Source organism: Diceros bicornis, chromosome 4, assembly GCF_020826845.1.
Source record: "Diceros bicornis minor isolate mBicDic1 chromosome 4, mDicBic1.mat.cur, whole genome shotgun sequence".
Lineage (NCBI taxonomy): Eukaryota > Metazoa > Chordata > Mammalia > Perissodactyla > Rhinocerotidae > Diceros > Diceros bicornis.
In genome coordinates, this window is record NC_080743.1 from 77,236,279 (window position 1) to 77,256,077 (window position 19,799).

Genomic DNA, 19,799 nt, shown 5'->3' on the forward strand with positions numbered 1-19,799 from the left:
TAGTTTTCTGCCTCCACTGTTAGAGTACGTGGTCAAATAACTTTTCCAAAACATATATCTGGAAAGTAAACTTTCTGAGTCTTTGCATATCTCAAAATGTCATTATTCTGCTCTCACACTAATGAATAGTTTCAAAATGATTTCCCCTAATTTCGATTTCCAACCTGTTCATTTTTTCACTTTTTAGTTTTAGGCTCTATAGAAGATAAGAATTTAGCTATTTTTTTAAAATCACTGTTCCCCCCCCCCCCATGTTTACTTCCTTCCTTCCATCCTTCTAAATAGGATTTCATTATTGTAACTTTGATAAGTTCACTATTCAATAATTTCATTATTATAACTTTGCAAATGCTATTTACAGCTGAACCATGTAATGGTTTCCTTTTAGCACAACTTTTTGTTTCCTTTTCACCTAATAATTATCTTTTAAAAAATTTGTTTCATTTTCTGTGTTTGTGATATATAATAGTAATCTAAATTTCCTTTCAAAATGTTCAAAATACATCAGGTACTTTGTTAATTTCATTTTGAGGATCATCTCCTGGGTTTTTTTAACATGCTCCATCTAGAATTACTGCTCTCTAGGCCTGTTAAGCAGCTGTGATATTAGAATCTCCTTTCATCGTCATTCTGGGGTTTCCTTTACCTTTCTTGGGTTTGATCACCTGTTTTCTGAATCCTGTTTTCCTCCTCCTTTGTTTTCTCCCTTATTTTATTGGAGCAACTCTTCTAGTAACTTTCTAGGAAAAGCTACTAGGAAACTATCTAGGAAACTATGAAAAGGATAGACAATTAATTCCTATTCTGTTTGTAGTTGTAAGTTTATACCAGTAAATAAATTTCCTTTATTGACTTCTGCTTCCCGAGATGAGTAGTTAGCAGGAAATCAGTGCTTCTACAATAAATAATTAGATAAAAAGCAGAAATTATTGTTTAAAGGAAGTGGAGAGCTGCTAAGGCAATAAGAACTAGAGAGATTAAGATTCTAGAGAGGAAAGAACTATGAGAAGTGAAACGATACAAAGATTAGAGTTTGGGCCTCACCACGGGTTGGAGAACACAACAGGCCCTCTGTTGAAAACCCAGGAGGTGCAGGAATGAATCAGAGGTAAATTGAGCCTTACCGGGACTGTAATCTCATCTCAGCACAGACCCTGATTGGGTTTAGATAATCATCCATCATTTTTTTGCCTAGTGGAAGAAGGGTGAATCATCTTGGGATGAAGATAACGTCATCTAGAGCCTCTAGAATTTTGTAATACAAAATATCTAGCTTTCAATAAAATATGACTAGATATTCTGACATGACTTAAAAACGAGATTTAAAAATATGTAAATAACAGCCCTACAGGTAATCCAAATATTGGAGTTAGCTAGCAATGAATTTTACATAATTGTAATTAATGTGTTCAAGAAAATAGAGATTTGTAAACTAAAAATAATCAAATGGAAATTTGGGAATAAAAAGTGCGTTATCTAAAATTAGTAATTTACATAGATAGATTTACCAGCATATTAAACACAACAAAAAGACAGAATTGGAAAACTGGAAGTCAAGTCAGGAGAAAGAAAAAAGAATGGAAGATACAGAAGAGAGCATCGGAAACGTGAGACACAGTGAAGAGGTCTAACATGGAATTGGAATCTAAGAAAGAGAGAAGAGAGAATGAGGAAGAAGCAATATTTGAAGAGAATAATGGCCAAAATGTTTCCAAAACACATGAAAAACATCAACTACAGATACCCCCAAGCTAGATAATACAAAAAAATCATATGAGGAACTTTCACTTCTAGTCAGGAATATGGTTGTCTCTTACAGCATGGAGTGGTTAATATGGTGGCAGGCTAATAGTATTCTTTTCCACTTTCTTATTAAAATAATTCATTTTGTATATTTCCCAATAAAGTAATAGTTGTACTTATGTAGTTCTTGCTAATAAGCATAACACCTTATGTTTTCTAGATTAACTAGAGGTTGGATTCTAGTGGACTCATAGGTGTATTTTCCTCTAGATGGGTTCCTAAATGCCACATATTTGTAATATTGGGTTACAATTATAATGAAATAATTCATTTTATCTGGTATTTGTGTCTTGCAAGATTTTTCCAACCAACATAATAAAGTTAATTAAAATATCAATCTTAATTATTCTAATTCTTCAAATTATTTAGTCAATAAAATGACTTTTACTGATAGAACTTAAACTTCCAATTTTTTAAAAAACTTTTAGGTGCTCCCAAGGGAAAAATTAAAAGAAAGAGAGGTGAGAAAAGGAATAAATGGAAAAAAAAGAAAGAAAGGTAGGTAATTGTGAATAATTTAATATAAGAATAAGATTTAGCAGTTAGAGGATTCTGCACTTTCTTATTAATTAAGAAAAACAAAATCTACAGAGAATTTGCAGAGATATAAGAGAAGGAGTTGTTTAACATGGTAGTTAATGTGGAGCTAACTTAATAGTGTCTTTTTCTTCTTTTCAAATACTCAGAAAATATACAGACAGGTAAACCTTACATTTGCAATTCTATATTCAAGTGAGTAAATTTGAAGATCTAATTGGCTCTATTAAATGATTCATGAATCAGGCAGCATCTCTTCTGGCAAGCAGAGAGATACTCTGAGGGGTTATACAAAATGGAAGCCTTTTATAGAAAGGAGAGTAGGACAAGAAGTCATCAGCAAGAGAAAAATGAAAGTTCATTAGAGGAAAGTAAGAGTTTGGGTGACAGTGGCTTCTCATTGGCTGAGCTGTCACATTTCCATTGCCTGGGCTTGTTGTTGGGCAAGAAGAAAATCTTCCTTCCTCCTGCTGGATTAGTAAAGTAGTTGCACTTCCTGTTTGGGAGTACAAAAGGTACATCTCTTCCTACTGGGGTCTGTAATTGATGCTTCTTCCTCTTGGAGTCTGTCATGTCTTCCTGTTTGGGGTAATTGACAACGAGTGGGAGGGCATGAGAGCTCCCTCTATAGGTCTTCCCGATTCCAATTTTACTTGAGGTTTCCTTTATTAATTTTCACAGTTCTTCCCTTTTGATCAAAATCTTTCTCTGAAAGCATTGCTGATCAAGAATCAGGTTTTGTGAATTCGGTACCCTTCATCCCTCGGTGCCAGGAAAGACCTTTACTGGGTGTCATGTCCCACATTGGAGGGAAAGTGCGTGGACCACAAATTGCTTGAGGCCACATTTGAGTAACAAGGAAGGGTAGTATGGAGAACTCTCAGGCATTTCTTGTACTTATAGGGTGAACTAAGGGGTCATTGCTGTCTTGGACAGATCAAGGTTTCTGATGACAAATTCAAAAATCAGAGAGGTTTCTCCCTTTTGCAATAGACTGGGAAATGCGGACGAGTGCATTGTCCTTTCAAGAAAGAGAGGTAGAAAATGAAGTAAGAAGCAACAGTGAGAAAAGGGTGTACAGGCCTACTCTAGTAATCTTGGGAAAGCTGTCTCCTTCAGATGCCATCTACTTCAGTTCCTAGAAATCTTTAATTTCAGGTCACTGGATGGGGTGCAGGTCCAGTTGGGATTTGGTGCTTTCTTTAGGTGTGACACATGAATCCAAAAGTCCACTCCCTAGAGTTTGGTGGCAAAAGAGGGTTAGTCAGCAGTACCTGATAGGGGCAGTGATAATTTTAAGAACTTTGCAAGGCTTTTGTTAAGGCTCATATAATTTGCCCAGTGAAGTGGGTGCCTCAATCACTGGAGATTGTGGAAGGTATAAACCAAGTGGGAAACACATTCTCTTACGCTTTCTTTGCCACAGTGAGGGCATCAGCCTTGCAACAGGGGAAGGTGTCAACCCATCTGGAAAACATACATACAATAACAAGAACATATTGATAACCCATGCTAAGTGGCAGTGGAATGAAGTCTAGCTGCAGGTATTCAAAGGGTCCAGAGGGAGGAGGTCTGAGGCCTCTGGGGACAAAAATAATTTTTCCAGGATTATGGACCTGGCAGGTCAGATATTGCTGATAGACCATTTTTGAAATTTTGTAGAAGTTTCTCCACCAATGTTGATTCATAATTAAGTCATCTTAAATGCACTATGGTGGTTGAAGGACTGCAAAAATAAAAGAATGGGATTTGCCAGGGAGCCAGGGAGAACCAAGCAGCTGTCTTGGGTTTCCCTTAGCCCCGACCGTTCATTTAATTTACAGCCATTTTTTTCCTCTGACTCAAGAGCAGACTGTTGCCATCAGGGTGGCAAAAGTCTGGCAATGAGGGATCGTTTTCAGTTTTTTTTTCAGGAGCAGAATAGACTCCATCCACATGTGCTACAATCCTTATAGATTCTGTTGCTGCTACGTTTGCAAGAAAGCCAGATAGGGCATTTCCTTGATATTTGGATTCAGTCCGTTTAGTGTGAGCATCAGTTTTGATGACAGAGACCCAGTTCAGTTTTATGAGTTTCTTTCTATAAATCTTCTTGAAGATGAAGCATTTTTGCTGAAGCATCAGAGTAACTATAAATGATAAAACACTTTAAAAATGGTTTATTATAATGCAATTGGCAAAGAAATTTGGTTATTTCTGTGATATACAACATTTTAAGATCATAACTGGAATTATGATTGATAACATTATACCAGGACTTATCAAAATTTTAGAAATTTCACACAATTTCTAGAACACTTACATATCTATACAGATACGTATAGATATGTAAGGCTTATTATTACTTTTATCTGACAATGTTTCCCATGTAATTTAACATACCAAGTAAGCCTAATTAGTTTAATATTTCCCTTTTATAAGGAGAGAAAACACATTCTTTGAAATGTCCCAGGGGTCCTCTGGAAAATCTCAAAGTTATTTTGTTGTCAAAAGAGTTTGATTTTGGGAATTTGTCAAAGATATCAAAAGTTTTGGACACTTGACTAAATAGAATCACAAATCAATATTGAACAATACTTAATTATCTATTTAACCAAAGTGACAATAAAAGATTTCAAAGACAAATACAAGTCATGAGCAAAACTTACCTCTTTTAGTAGATTTACTTAAGTAATCAAAGACCCAATAAAGCACAGCATAATCTCTTATCAGGAGCAGACAAATAGTCTAAGAAACCTTAGTCCTTTTAACATAGAGAAAACCAAATTCTAATTTTGCACCAGCTTGCTTTTGGCATTAAAATTCATTTACTTAATTAAATTTATTCCAATCTTAGCCAGTCCTGACCACACATAAAATTCCTTTCCCTTATTATTTTAGTAGTTTTAGTAACATATGTTAGAATTTTTAACCTTTAGAAACCTTTAATTTCCATTGAAAACCAAGAAGTAAGTAATTATAAACTGACTTTTACATTAGCATGCTCTGGATTGGCAAACTTATAAATACTTTTTATAATTTCTAGAAACATGCTTTTTCATAGAAAATTTCTCAGTGTGACACAAGACATGTTTACTAATAGATCTAATTTTATCTTTAGTTTCTCTGCAGTAAGAAGCCAAAAGTAGATAAACCTAGTTCAGTAATTAATATTCAATATTTTATCTTATTAGGGAATAATCTAGATATTCAATAAGCGTCTGTCATTTAACTTAACTTAGCAAAACTCTAAGTTTCAGGTTGCCAAAAAATTTGGGAAACTTATTTGAAAAGTTCACCTAAAAAGCCCCTTTTATTCTACTTACATTTATTTAATTTACTTACTCTTAACAATTATGTTTAGATTACTTAACGAAAATTTCATCATACCAAGTTATTTTTCTTGCTGACAGTTTTGTAAGCCTATGTAGAATAAAAGTATTATATCTAATGCTGATAACTCTAAAGACATGTCTGTTTTAATTAAACCAACAAACTTAAACTAGCTTTTTTTTTACTAAAGATTATTCCAGATCATGTGAACTTGAAAAGCATTTGGTTAGTTTCTCTTATATTTTCTGAGAACTTTAGACTGCTCATCCTTACAAGTGCTTAACCTTCAAACTAAATAGAGCTCTTTACAAATTAATTTTGGTAATACCATCTGGACGTAGAAAAACATCATACATTTACAACATACGTATGCAGACACATTCACAAAATATAGGCAAATGCAAACAGCGATCTTATAAATTTTCCTTCTTTTTTTCTTAGTACAGGACAATTCTATATCTAATGTTCTCATCTTTTACAATATAATAGGGGAATTTTGGAGATTGGCAAATGGACATATCCACCCACTTATTGTTGGAATGTTTCTTTATCTCTGGGTACGTAGTTTCATTTTAACTTAGGGGAGGAGGCCTAAAAAAAATTTCCTGTCAGGCTCTGAATATCAGCTTCCAATTTGGCCAAATTTCTGTTCATAAAGTTATTAAATCCTTTTAAATAGCTTGTCAGGTTTCAGCCAGGACAAACAGTAAATATTTCTGGCAGATCAAGTAACCTCATTAATTTTAATTTTAGTTTCCCGTTGGCTGTTTAAGGGAATAACATAGCAGTTTACCGGAAAATCCTTCAGAGTTTCATCAGCTCTGGGAGGGGCCCATATGGGGCATTTAAGTTGATGGTGAAGAATTTGCATAGAGCTTCTGAGGACACTCTTTTCCAGTTGATTACAGTTGCGACATAGATCTTTGGATCAGCATTTTTTCAAAGATAGACCCCTAGGGTACATATACATATGCATATATATGCAAAAATAGCATATATGCTTTGAAAAAAATGCACATAAAAGAGAGAGATAAATTAAAGAAAAAGTAAATGGCCACATTCTTTTCCCTTTATTCCAATTTGCTGTGGTTATCCTTCCTAAATATTTGGTATGTATCCTTAGGTTCTTTCTCTATGCATATGGAAATAAATGAAATTAATATGTATGTATAATGGTATATAGTTTTATGTTACAAAAATAGATCACCAACTTGCCTCTCTAAATTTAATTTATGTAATATAATAGTTTATGCATACAAAAAGAATATTTTAATAAATATAAAGTTAGATAATGAGGGGGCCACATGGCAGCATAGGAAGACCCTGAACTCACCTCCTCCCACGGGCACACTGAATCTACACCTACATATAGAGCGATTTCTCCTGAAGAAGAACTGAGTGCTGAATGAATAGCTTCTGCATAACAAATGATACAGGGACCACATAGAAGCCAGTAGGAGAGACAGAGACATGGTATCCATGGAACCTCACCCTCTACAAGGCGGCCTGCAATAGGGAGGAGTGTCACTGAGGGGCCAAGTGCAGACTAGCCAGCCCTGGGGCACAGGGAAAAAACAGCAATTTCAAAGGCAACTACATTATATCAGAAGGAAATCCATTTACTAACCCTAGGGCATTTGCCAAAGGAGCAGGGAACTGCTGGGAATCTCTCCGGGGCTGGAGGCACCTGCAAGCACCATTTTTTGCATTCCCCCTCCACCTTAATGGGGCAAGCAAGAGCATGGTCCAGGTGCTCTAGCTGGCCTGCCAAGGACACCCGAGTGTGCCCCACGGCCCTGGCCCACACCAGCTCCAGCCATCCGCATAAGGTGGCCCCAGTGTGGCACACCCCAGTCCCCCAATCTGTGCATGTCCCAGCTCCAGCCATCTTGCCAAGATGGCCCCAGCTTGGTGCTCCCGGGACCCCCACTTGCACCTAATCCAGCCATGTCCCCAAAGTGGCCTTGGCACGTTTTATCCCGGGAATCACCTGGCCCACACCCACTCTAGCTCCAGCTGTCCTGCTGGTGGTGGGGGGGAAGCCAGCACTGAGTGCCCAGGACCCTCTGGCCTGCACTTGCTCCAGCTCAGGCTATTCTGCCAGACTGCCCAGGCTTGGCACTGTGGGACCTCCCCACCTCCAGCTGGCCCACTCCAGGTCCAGCTGGCCTGCCGAAGCTGCCTGGCCCACGCAGTCTACACAGGGGATGCTTCTACACAAGGCCACTCCTTCAAGACCAGGAGAGGTAGCTGTTTTGCCTAATTCATAGAAAACAAACTCAGAAAGTCAAACAAAATGAGGAGACAGGAAAAAATATGAAAGAGGGCTGGCCCGGTGGCGCAAGTGGTCAAGTGCACACGCTCCGCTGCGGCGGCCCGGGGTTCACAGGTTCGCATCCCAGGCACGCACCGATGCACCGCTTGGCAAGCCATGCTGTAGCGGCGTCCCATATACAGTGGAGGAAGATGGGCATGGATGTTAGCCCACGGCCAGTCTTCCTCAGCAAAAAGAGGAGGATTGGCAGATGTTAGCTCAGGGCCGATCTTCCTCACAAAAAAAAAAATATGAAAGAAATGAACTTTCAAATCAAGAAATCAGAAAAAGAACAACTAAAATACAACTGAAAGGAATGTAGGAGAAAGGAAATAATAGAGATACAAACTTTTTAAGAGACAGGAAAAATAGACTGTAGATTAATCCAACAGTTGAATTTTTGAAAAATCCCAAAAAACTGGTCAAACTTTTGACAAACCTACTAAAAAAAATAGATACAAACAAAAGTAAAAAGGGGATATATCAACAGATACATAGCTCTAAAAACTTAAAGAGAATAATGTGAACAACTCTGTGCTATTGTGTGAGTATGAATCTGTCCACAACACAGTTATACAAGAAATCCAACTTTATTTTTCTATAATTCATCTCATTTTCTTTTTGAAGCCCTTGCTCACTGGAGAGGGATGGAAACCTGATCTCAGCCAGTCTGGAGTTTCCTCGTTTGAGTCTAATTTCAGGGATGGCGGCATGGGTAGAAAGGTGAAGAGGTGTGGGGCAGTTTTGTGTTCCCAAGGCATGGGTCGGGGGAAAGATATTCGCCTAGTCCTCAGTGTTATCTGTTCGTGATGTACATTATTCTGTCTGGTCCTCAGTCATCGATCCACACCATTTGCCACTGAGATGTTTTCATTCCTGCCCAGTCCTTTCAGGTATGGTGGCTCTCTCTCTGTTAATGCCATGTCACATGTAGGGGCATGGGCATAGTTCTGCTTCCTCACGGCAATGCAGGGGTACTAAATGCAAGGCTATTTAAAGCCTTGTCAGCATAATCTCCCCTCCCAGTCATTTGTTCTCTGGTATCATATTACTTCCCCAAGGCTCAGTGTATAGCCTCCCTTTTCCCTCACCTGAGAATCCTCATAATTGTTTGCATTATTACTGCTTCCCTGGTGCTCTGTGAATCACGTTACAGGGCCCATCTTTTGGGGATTTATCAATGTCTGTACTTTTATCACCTTCCCACAACATCATCTTCTTCCTTAGTCTGGGGAAGATTTCTTTCTAGTCTTGTTGCAGCTTGAGGTGAGGTTGTGGGGAGGGAGAACTCAGCCCAGTTCTTTCCAGTTATATTTCTCTCAAATATTCTATCTATATATGGAGCCTTCTCTAGTCCCCTAATGGCTTACATTTTTAGAAATCATGTTCAGGAAGACTTCTTTTTTTCTGTTTACTACTCCAGTTTATCCCTTCCGTAAAGCAAGGAGCTCATAGCTGCTTCACTGCTTGAAAGGAGTGTGGGAGGAGGGATAAGGAAAAGATGAACTAATAGGAGAAAAAAGGTTAATATTTCAAAAATATTATCCTGTCACATGAAAACTTGTGGCGATGACAAATTGGTGGAATAATATTTGCTAATATTTATCAAACACTTATTATGTACCAGACATTGTTCTAAGAACTTTACATGAATCAACTAATCTAATCATCACAATGATAATTAAGTAGGTACCATGACTATTCTGATTTTACAGATATGGAAACTGAGATACAGAGGGGTCAAGTAATTTAACTAAGTTTCGTTCAGTAGTGTCAGCACTTGTATTGAAACCCAAGAAGTCTGGCTTCGTTGTCCACCTTCTTATCTACTATGTAATTGGTTCTCAGATGACCCCCACAGGGACATTGGAAATGCATGGGGGATATGGATCTGCTTTTCATCAAGAATGGGGAGAGTTACTGGCATTTAGTGGACAGGGGCTCAAACTGTTAAATGTCTTGTGTGAGGGATAGTTTTGAACAATAAAGAATTGACCCATCCAAAATGTAGTAGAACTCCTATTGAGAAACACTACACTACACTATACTACCTCTAAATTGCCAAGGTTGACTCAAAAAACTTAAAAAAGAAGAAAAAGCTTAAATAGACTACTCTTCATGGAAGAAGTTACAAATGTTATCAAAAAATAAATTGCTACGGGGCCGGCCTGTTGGCACAGCGGTTAAGTGCACGTGCTTCCACTTCGGTGGCCTGGGGTTCGCAGGTTCGGATCCCGGGCGCACGCCAATGCACTGCTTGTCAAGCCATGCTGTGGCAGCGTCCCATAGAGGAAGATGGGCAGGGATGTTAGCCCAGGGCCAATCTTCCTCAGCAAAAAAAGAGGAGGATTGGCATTGGATGTTAGCTCAAGGCTGATCTTCCTCACAAATAAATAAATAAATTGCTAAGCAGATTTTCCACTTAGTTTCTTTAAAGATTTTCAGGGAAAAGGTGAGTCCCATATTAAATATAATAATCTCTTCCAGAATGTGAGAGGACATAGAAGGCCTTTTAGTTGATTTTATGAAGTTAATAAAACACAGGCAAATTAGATTTTGAGATGTATTACTAGAGACAAAGAGGGACATTTCATTGCAATAAAAGCGTCAATATATCTGGAAGATATAAAAATTATAAATGTTACAATTATAAATGTATTCACACTGTAGTGAGTTGAATAGTATCCTCCCCAAAATTCATGTCTAACCAGAACCTCAGAATGTGACCTTATTTGGAAATAGAGTCTTTGCAGATGTAATTAGTTAAGAAAAGATCATACTAGAATGGGGGGAGTGGTGAGGGGTACCTAAATTCATTGACCTGTGGTGTTATAAGAAGAGGAGAGGGCACACAGAAATGAACAGGGGAGAAGATCATGTGACTAGTGGGGCAGCAATTGGAGTTGTGCTGTGCCACAAGCCAAGGAATACCTGGGGACATGAGAAGCTGGAAGAGGCAAGGAAGGATTCTTCCCTAGAGCCTTCAGATGGAGCATGGTTCTGCCAACACCCTGATTTCAGACTTTTAGCTTCTAGAACTGTAAAAGAATAAATTTCTGTTGTTTTAAGCTACCTAGGTTTTTATAATTTGTTACAACATCCCAGGAAACTAATACACCTAATAACAGAGCCCCAAAATACATGAAATAAAAACTTGCAGAATTGAAAGGAGAAATAGACAATTCAAATTGCTGGAGATTTCAATACCCTACTTTCAATAATTGGTAGAGTAGACAGAAAATCGGTAAGGATGTAAAAGACTTGAACAACACTATCAACCAACTTGACATAAAAATATATCTATAGAACATTTCACCCACAACAGCAGAATAAATATTCTTTTAGAGCTCACATAAAACATTATCTGTAAATGTAAAAAGATTGAAACTATTCAAATTCTGTTTCTCTGATCACAGAAGAATTAAATTAGGAATCAACAATAGAAAGAAATTTAGATGATCTACAAATATCTGTAAATTTAAAAACACACTATAAAATAACCCATGGGTGATGAAATCACAAGGGAAATTAGAAAATATTTTGAGCTTGAAAAAAAATCTGTCAAAATATACGGCATGCAGTTAACTCAGTACTCAGAGGGAAACAGAGCTTTAAATGCCTATATTAGAAAAGAAAAAAAAAAGTGTCAAATCAACAATCTAAGCTTTTACCTAAAGCAAGTAAAACAAAAAGAGCAAATAACTCAAAGCAAGCAGAAAGAAGAAAATGATCAACATCAAAGTCAAATATCAATGAAATAGAAAACAGAAAAACAATATAGAAAACCAGTAAAACCAAAGGTTACTTCTTAAAACAGCAAAATTTATTTTTGATCAACAAAATTCATAAACTTTTAGCTATTCTGATCAAGAAAGAAAAAAGAGAGAAAAGACACAAATTACCAAAATTAGGAATGAAAGATAGGACGTGATTACTAACCCTATAGAGATTAAAAGTGTTTTAAGAGAATACTATGAATGACTTTTCACCAACAAATTAGACAACTTAAATGGACAAATTACTAGAGAGATGCACATTAACAAAACTGACTCAAGAGAATGTAGAAAAGCTGAATAGAACAATAACAAGCAAAGAAAATGATTTGGTAATTAAAAATCTTCTCACAAGGGAAAGCCCAGGCCCAGATGGTTTCACTGGTGAATTCTATCTAAAATTTAAGGAAGAAAGATTGCCAATCCTACAAAAATGTTTTCAGAAAATAAAGGAGGAAGAAATAGTTCCCAGTGGATTTTATGAGACCAATATTACGATATCAAAATCAGTCAAACATATCACAAGGAAAGAAAATTGCAGACCAATTATTTTTCATGAATGTATACACAAAATTTGTTAATGAAATACTAGGAAACTGAATCTAGCAGTGTTTGAAAAGGATTATACACTATGTTCCACAAATGCAAGGGTAGTTTAGAACCACAAAATCAATTAATGTAATATACTATATTAATCAAATAAATAACAAAGAAATATTCAGAGAAATAATGGCTGAAAACTTCCCTAACCTGGGGAAAGACGCAGACATCCAGATCCAGGAAGCCCAAAAAGTACCACATCAGATAACTTCAAAGAGACTCTGTAATTAAATTGTCAAAAGTTAAAGACAAAGGAAGAATCTTAAAAGCAGCAAGAGAAAAGCAACTTATTATGTACAAGGGAACTCCCATAAGACTATAAGCAGATTTTTCAGCAGAAACCTTGTATGCCAGAAGGGAGTGGGATGATATATCCAAAGTGTTGAAAGAAAAGAACTGCCAACCAAGAATTCTCTACTCAGCAAAGTTATTCTTCAAGTGAAGGAGAGGTTAAGAGTTTTCCAGACAAACAAAAGCTAAAGGAGTTCATCACCACTAGACCATGGTGATGGCCTTACAAGAAATGTTAAAGGGAGTTCTTCAAGCTGAAATGTAAGGATGCTAATTAAAGGTAAATATATAGTTAAATTCAGAATTAAAAAAAAATTTATTGAGGTCATAATAGTTTATAACATTGTGAAATTTCAGTTATACTTTATTATTTGTCAGTAACCATATAAATATGCCCCTTTACCCCTTATGCCCACCCCCGAACGCTCATCCCCTCTGGTAACCACTAATCTGTTCTTTTTGTCCATGTGTTAGTTTATTTTCCACGTACGAGTGAAATCGTATGGTGTTTTTCTTTCTCTGTCTGGCTTATTTTGCTTGACATAATACCCTCAAGGTCCATCCATGTTGTTGTGAATGGGACAATTTTGTCTTTTTCTATGGCTGAGTAGTATTCCATTGTATATATATGCCACATCTTCTTTATCTACTCATCAGTTGGTGGGCACTTGGGTTGCTTCCACTTCTTGGCTATTGTGAGTAATGCTGCAATGAACATAGGGGTACATAAGTCTCTTTGAATTGTTGATTTCAAGTTCTTTGGATAAATACACAGTAGTGGGATAGCTGGGTCGTATGGTATTTCTATTCTTAATTTTTTGAGAAGTCTCCATACTGTTTTCCATAGTGGCTACATCAGTTTGCATACCCACCAGCAGTGTATAAGGGTTCCCTTTTCTCCACATCCTCTCCAGCATTTGTTATTTTTTGTCTTGGTGATTATAGCCATTCTAACGGGTGTAAGGTGATATCTTAGTGTAGTTTTGATTTGCATTTCCCTGATGATTAGTGATGTTGAACATCTTTTTATGTGCCTATTGACCATCTGTATATCTTCTTTGGAGAAATGTCTGTTCATATCCTCTGCCCATTTTTTGATTGGTCTGTTTGTTTTGTTGTTGTTGAGTTTTGTGAGTTCTTTATATATTTTGGAGATTAACCCCTTGTCAGATATATGATTTGCAAATATTTTCTCCCAGTTGGTGGGTTGTTTTTTCATTTTGTTCCTGGTTTCCTTTGCCTTACATCTTTAGTCTGATGAAGTCCCACTTGTTTATTTTTTCTTTTGTTTCCCTTGCCTGAGTAGACATAGTATTGGAAAAGATTCTTCTAAGACCAATATCAAAGAATGTACTGCCTATATATTCTTCTAGGAGTTTTATGGTTTCAGCTCTTAGCTTCAAGTCTTTGATCCATTGTGAGTTAATTTTTGTGTACGGTGTAAGATAATGGTCTACTTTCATTCTTTTGCATGTGGCTTTCCAGTTTTCCCAACACCATTTGTTGAAGGGACTTTCTATTCTCCATTATATTGTCTTAGCTCCTTTGTCAAAGATTAGCTGTCTGTAGATGTGTGGTTTTATTTCTGGGCTTTCAATTCCGTTCCATTGATCTGTGTGTCTGTTTTTGTACTAGTACCATGCTATTTTGATTACTATAGCTTTGTAGTATATTTTGAGATCAGGGATTGTGATGCCTCCAGCTTTGTTCTTTTTTCTCAGGATTGCTTTAGCTATTCAGTGTATTTTGTTGCCCCATATGAATTTTAGGATTCTTTTTTCTATTTCCATGAAGAATGTCATTGGGATTCTGATTGGGATTGCATTCAATCTGTAGCTTGCTTTAGCTAATATGGACATTTTAACTATATTTATTCTTCCAATACATGTGCATGGAATATCTTTCCATTTCTTTATGTCATCATCGATTTCTTTCAATAATGTCTTATAGTTCTCATTGTATAGGTCTTTCACTTCCTTGGTTAAATTTATTCCTAGATATTTTATTCTTTTTGTTGAGACTGTAAATGGGATTGTATTCTTGAGTTGTCTTTCTATTAGTTCATTATTAGAGTATAGAAATGCAAGTGATTTTTGTAAGTTGATTTTGTACCCTGCAACCTTTACTGTAGTTGTTGGTTATTTCTAATAGTTTTCCAATGGATTCTTTAGGGTTTTCTATATATAAAATCGTGTCATCTGCAAACAGCAAGAGTTTCACTTCTTCATTCCCTATTTGAATTCCTTTTATTTCTTTTTCTTGCCTAATCACTCTGGCCAAAACCTCCAGTACTATGTTTAATAAGAGTGGCATGAGTGGGCACCCTTGTCTTGTTCCTTTCTCAGAGGGATGGCCCTCAGGTTTTCCACATTGAGTATGATGTTGGCTGTGGGTTTGTCATATATGGCCGTTATTGTGTTGACATGCTTTCCTTCTATACCCATTTTATTGAGAGTTTTTACCATAAGTGGATGTTGGATCTTGTCAAATGCTTTCTCTAAATCTATTGAGATGATCATGTGGTTTTTGTTCCTCATTTTGTAATGTGGTGTATCACATTTGCGGATGTTGAACAATCCCTGCATCCCTGGTATAAATCCCACTTGATCATGGTGTATGATCCTTTTAATGTATTGCTTTGTTCGGTTTGCCAATATTTTCTTGAGGATTTTTGCATCTATGTTCATCAATAATATTGGCCTGTAATTTTCCTTCTTTGTGTTTTCCTTGTCTGGCTTTAGGATCAGGGTGACGTTGGCCTCATAAAATATGTTAGGAAGTGTTCCATCTTCTTCAACTTTTTGGAATAGTTTGAGAAGGATGGGATTTTAAATCTTCTTTGAATGTTTAGTAAAATTCTCTGGAGAAGCCATCTGGTCCTGGACTTTTGTTTTTTGGAAGGTTTTTGATTACTATTTCAATCTCTTTACTTGTGATTGGTCTATTCAGATTCTCTGTTTCTTCTTGATTCAGTTTTGGGAGGTTGCATGAGTCTAAGAATTTATTCATTTCTTCTAGATTGTCCATTTGTTGGCATATGGTTTTCATAGTGTTCTCTTATAATCCTTTGTATTTCTCTGGTATCTGTTGTGATTTCTCCTCTTTCATTTATAATTTTATTTATTTGAGCCTTCTTTCTTTTTTTCTTAGTGAGTCTGTCTAAGGGTTTTGTCAATTTTGTTTATCTTCTCAAAGAAACAGCTCTTAGTTTCATTGATCTTTTTTGCTGTTTTTTTTTTTTGTTTGTTTCAATTTCATTTATTTCTGCTCTAATTTTTATTATTTCCCTCCTTCTGCTGACTTTGGGCTTTGTTTGTTCTTCTTTTTATGATTCTGTTAGGTGTTGTTTGGCATAGTTTAAGATTGCTTATTTGAGATTTTTCTTATTTGTTAAGGTGGGCCTCTGTGCTATGAATTTCTCTCTTAGGACCACTTTTGCTGCATCCCATATGAGTTGGTATGGTGTATTTTCATCTTAATTTGTCTCAAGATATTTTTTGATTACTCTTAATTTCTTCAGTGATCCATTGGTTGTTCAGTAGCATGTCATTTGGTCTCCACATATTTGTCACTTGCCGAGCTTTCTTCTTGTAGTTGATTTCTAGTTTCATAGCATTATGGTTGGAAAAGATGCTTGATATGATTTCAATCTTCTTAAATTTATTGAGGCTTGCCTTGTTTCCCAACATATGGTCTATCCTTGAGAATGTTCCATGTGTACTTGTGAAGAATGTGTATTCTACTATTTTTGGACGGAGTGTTCTATATATATCTATTAAGTCCATCTGGTCTAGTTTTTCATTTAATTACACTATTTCCTTGTTGACATTCTGTCTGGATGATCTATCCATTGATGTAAGTAGGATGTTAAGGTCCCCTATATTGTGTTGTTGTTATATCTCCTTTTAGGTTTGTTAATATTTGCTTTATATACTTTGGTGCTCCTGTGTTGGGTGCATATATATTTGTAAGTGATATGTCTTCTTGGTGGAAAGTCCCTTTTATCATTCTATATTGCTCCTCTTTGTCTCTCATTACCTGTTTTATCTTGAAGCCCACTTTGTCTAAAATGAGTATGGCAACACCTGCTTTCTTTTGTTTGCCATTAGCTTGGAGTATTGTCTTCCATCCTTTCACTCTGAGCCTGTGTTTGTCTTTAGAGCTGACACGTGTTTGCTGGAGGCAGCATATTATTGGGTCTTGTTTTTTAATCCAACCCACCACTCTGTGTCTTTTGATTGGAGAATTTGATCCATTTATATTTAGGGTGATTTTTGATACATGAGGGCTTAATGCTACCATTGTATCACTCATTTTCCTGTTCTTCTGTATTTCCTTTGTTTCTTGTTCCGTGTATTTCAGATTACCTGTTCAGTTTGGTAGTTCTCTATGATGGTTTTCTCAGTTTTCTTTTTATTTATCATTTGTGTCTCCGTTCTCATTATTTGTTTAGTGGTTACCATGAGGTTTGTATAAAAAAATCTCATAGATGAGACAGTCCATTTTCTGATATCCTCTTATTCCTTTAGTCTAAGCCGATTCTATCACTTCCCTCTTCCTCTTCTAAGTTATTGTCACAACTTATTCCATCTTGTGTTGTGAGTTTGTGATTAAAGTGACAAGATTATAATTATTTTTGATGTTTTCCTTCCCTTTATCTTTAATGTTTTAATTAAGTGTTTGCTAGCCTGTTCTGATAGAGAGCTGAAATTTTCTGATTTTTTTCTGCCCACTTATCTCCTCGCTCAAGGCTTTGTAAACCCTTTCTTTTTTTTTTTCCCCCCAGCTATGAGGGCCTTCTTGATCATTTCTTGTAGAGGGGGTCTTGTGGTGATGAACTCCCTTAGCCTTTGTTTATCTGGGAAAGTTTGTATTTCTCCATCATATCTGAAGGATATTTTTGCTGGACAGAGTATTCTTGGCTGAAAGTTTTCATCTTTCAGTATTTTGAATATATCATTCCACTCTCTCATAGCCTGTAAAGTTTCTGCTGAGAAATCCACTGAAAGCCTAATAGGGGTTCCTTTATAAGTTATTTTTTTCCACGTTGTTGCCCTTAATATTTTTTCTTTGTCATTGACTTTTGCAAGTTTTACTACTATATGCCTTGAAGAAAGTCTTTTTGCATTGATATAATTAGGAGTTCTGTTGGCTTCATGTACTTGTAAGTCCAGATCTTTCCCCAGGCTTGGGAAGTTCTCAGCTATTATTTCTTTGAATAAGCTTTCTGCTCCATTCTCCCACTCTTCTCCCTCTGGAATACATATAATTCTTATGTTGCATTTCCTAATTAAGTCAGATATTTCTCGGAGAATTTCTTCATTTCCTTTTAGTCTTAGTTCTCTCTCCTCCTCCAACTGAAGCATTTCTATATTTTTGCCCCCTAGATTGCAAATTCTGTTGTCCATAATATCAGCTCTGTTATTCAGAGAGTCCAGATTTATTTATTTCATCCATTGTGTTTTTCATCTCCAACACATTGGAGATGGTTGATTGGTTTTTCTTTATAGTTTCCATCTCTTTTATGAAAAATTCCCTCTGTTCATTAATTTTGTTCCTGATTTCATTGAACTGTCTATCTGAATTTTCTTGTAACTCATTGAGTTTTTTTATGATAGCTATTTTGAATTCTCTGTCATTTAGATTGTAAATTTATGTGCCTTCAGGATTGATTTTTGGATGCTTGTCATTTTCTTTCTGGTCTGGAGTATTAATATATTTCTTCATACTGCTTGGTGGTGTGGATTTGTGCCTTCGCATAGTGATAGTATCTGGTCACAGATTCCACCTGCTGCCCCTGGAGATGGTCAGGAGCTGTGTATTCTGAGCCTGCCGCAATCCCTGGCATCTGTGCCTAACCTTTGGAATCTATGCTGATAGATCCTGTCTGCGATTGCTGGCTGTGTGGCTCAAAGCTGCTGCTTTTCTAATATATGCTCGGGCATTCTGGCCAACTGGCTGAGCTTGTGCACCAGGCAGGGGGAGGGCTGCTTTCTTTCGTGTGCACAATCCTGGGGGTATTCTCGCTCTGCTCTCGCTATCTGCTTTCCTGGGGTGCTGGCCTGGTGAAGACACCCACCTAATAGCTTAGCCTCCTCTGTGTGGAGCTTTCCCACGGGCTGTGAGGGAATGTGGAGAGAGAAAGCATTCCCACAGAAAGCTGCTCCTCTACCCTCTTTTCTCAGAGCTACACAGTTCCACACCCTGGGTCGTTGCCAGGGAGGGAGAGAAAATCTCCTTACCTCCTTCCACTTCTGCCAGGGGATCCAGCACCTCCACCTTCAGGCATATGGCTGCATGGGTCTCTCAGACGTCTTTTGTGTTGTGTGAATGTTTTCTGTTGGTTTACGAATGTCTTTTTTGTTGTATCTTAAGGGGGAGAGTCTAAGGGAAGAGCTCATTCTGCCATGATACTGATGCTACTTTCCAGAAATTTTTAATATTGTAATTGTGGTGGGTAAATCTCTAGAACTCTAGTATAAAAGTTAAAAGACAAACATATTAAAAATGACTATAACTACAATAATTTATTAATGGATACACAATATAAAAAGATGTAAATTGTGAAATCAAATACGTAAAATGTGGGAGGAGAAGTGTAAAAATGTAGAGCTTTTGTATGCATTCAAAAATAAATTTTCTGCTTAAAATAGACTCTTATAACCATAAGATGTTTTATGTAAGCCTCATGGTAATCACAAAGCAAAAACATATAGTAGGGGCTGGCCTGGTGGTGTAGTGGTTATGTTTGTGCATTCCTGCTTCAGCGGCCTGGGGTTTGCCGGTTCGGATCCTGGGCGTGGACCTATTCACCACACATGAGGCCATGTTGAGGCAGTGTCCTACATAGAGCAACTAGAAGGACCTACAACTAGGATATACAACTACATACTGGGGCTTTGGGGAGAAAAGAGGAAGATTGGCAACAGATGTTAGCTCAGGGCCAATCTTCCTCAAACAAAACAAAACAAAACAAAACATATAGTAGATACACAAAAGATAAAGAGAAAGGAATCAAAGAATACCACTCTATAAAATCAATAAATCACAAAGGAAGAGATCAAGAGAGGAAGAAAGGAACAAAGGAACTACAAACAGCCAGAAAACAATAAACAAAATGGTGATAGCAAATCCATACCTATTAATAATTATTTTAAATGTAAATGGAC

The 19,799-nt window shown here is 36.8% G+C and overlaps 2 protein-coding genes across 4 annotated transcripts in view; one reads left to right on the forward strand and one right to left on the reverse strand.

The window, feature by feature from the left end:
• Positions 1 to 19,799, forward strand: part of LOC131404775 (putative uncharacterized protein encoded by LINC00467) — a 53,828-nt gene that overhangs the window by 23,590 nt on the left and 10,439 nt on the right. For 2 of the 3 annotated variants that reach the window (XM_058539805.1, XM_058539806.1), the window contains exon 4: positions 2,232 to 2,301. The exons of the other annotated variant lie outside the window; for it this stretch is intronic. In XM_058539805.1, the coding sequence (XP_058395788.1) occupies positions 2,232 to 2,301 (70 nt within the window). The remainder of the gene's footprint in view (positions 1 to 2,231; positions 2,302 to 19,799) is intronic. 3 annotated transcript variants of the gene reach the window in all.
• LPGAT1 (lysophosphatidylglycerol acyltransferase 1) overlaps positions 18,415 to 19,799 on the reverse strand; it is a 321,343-nt gene continuing 319,958 nt past the window's right edge. Inside the window, exon 9 of the transcript XR_009219851.1 lies at positions 18,415 to 18,427. The gene's annotated coding sequence lies outside the window, so the exon portion shown is untranslated. The remainder of the gene's footprint in view (positions 18,428 to 19,799) is intronic.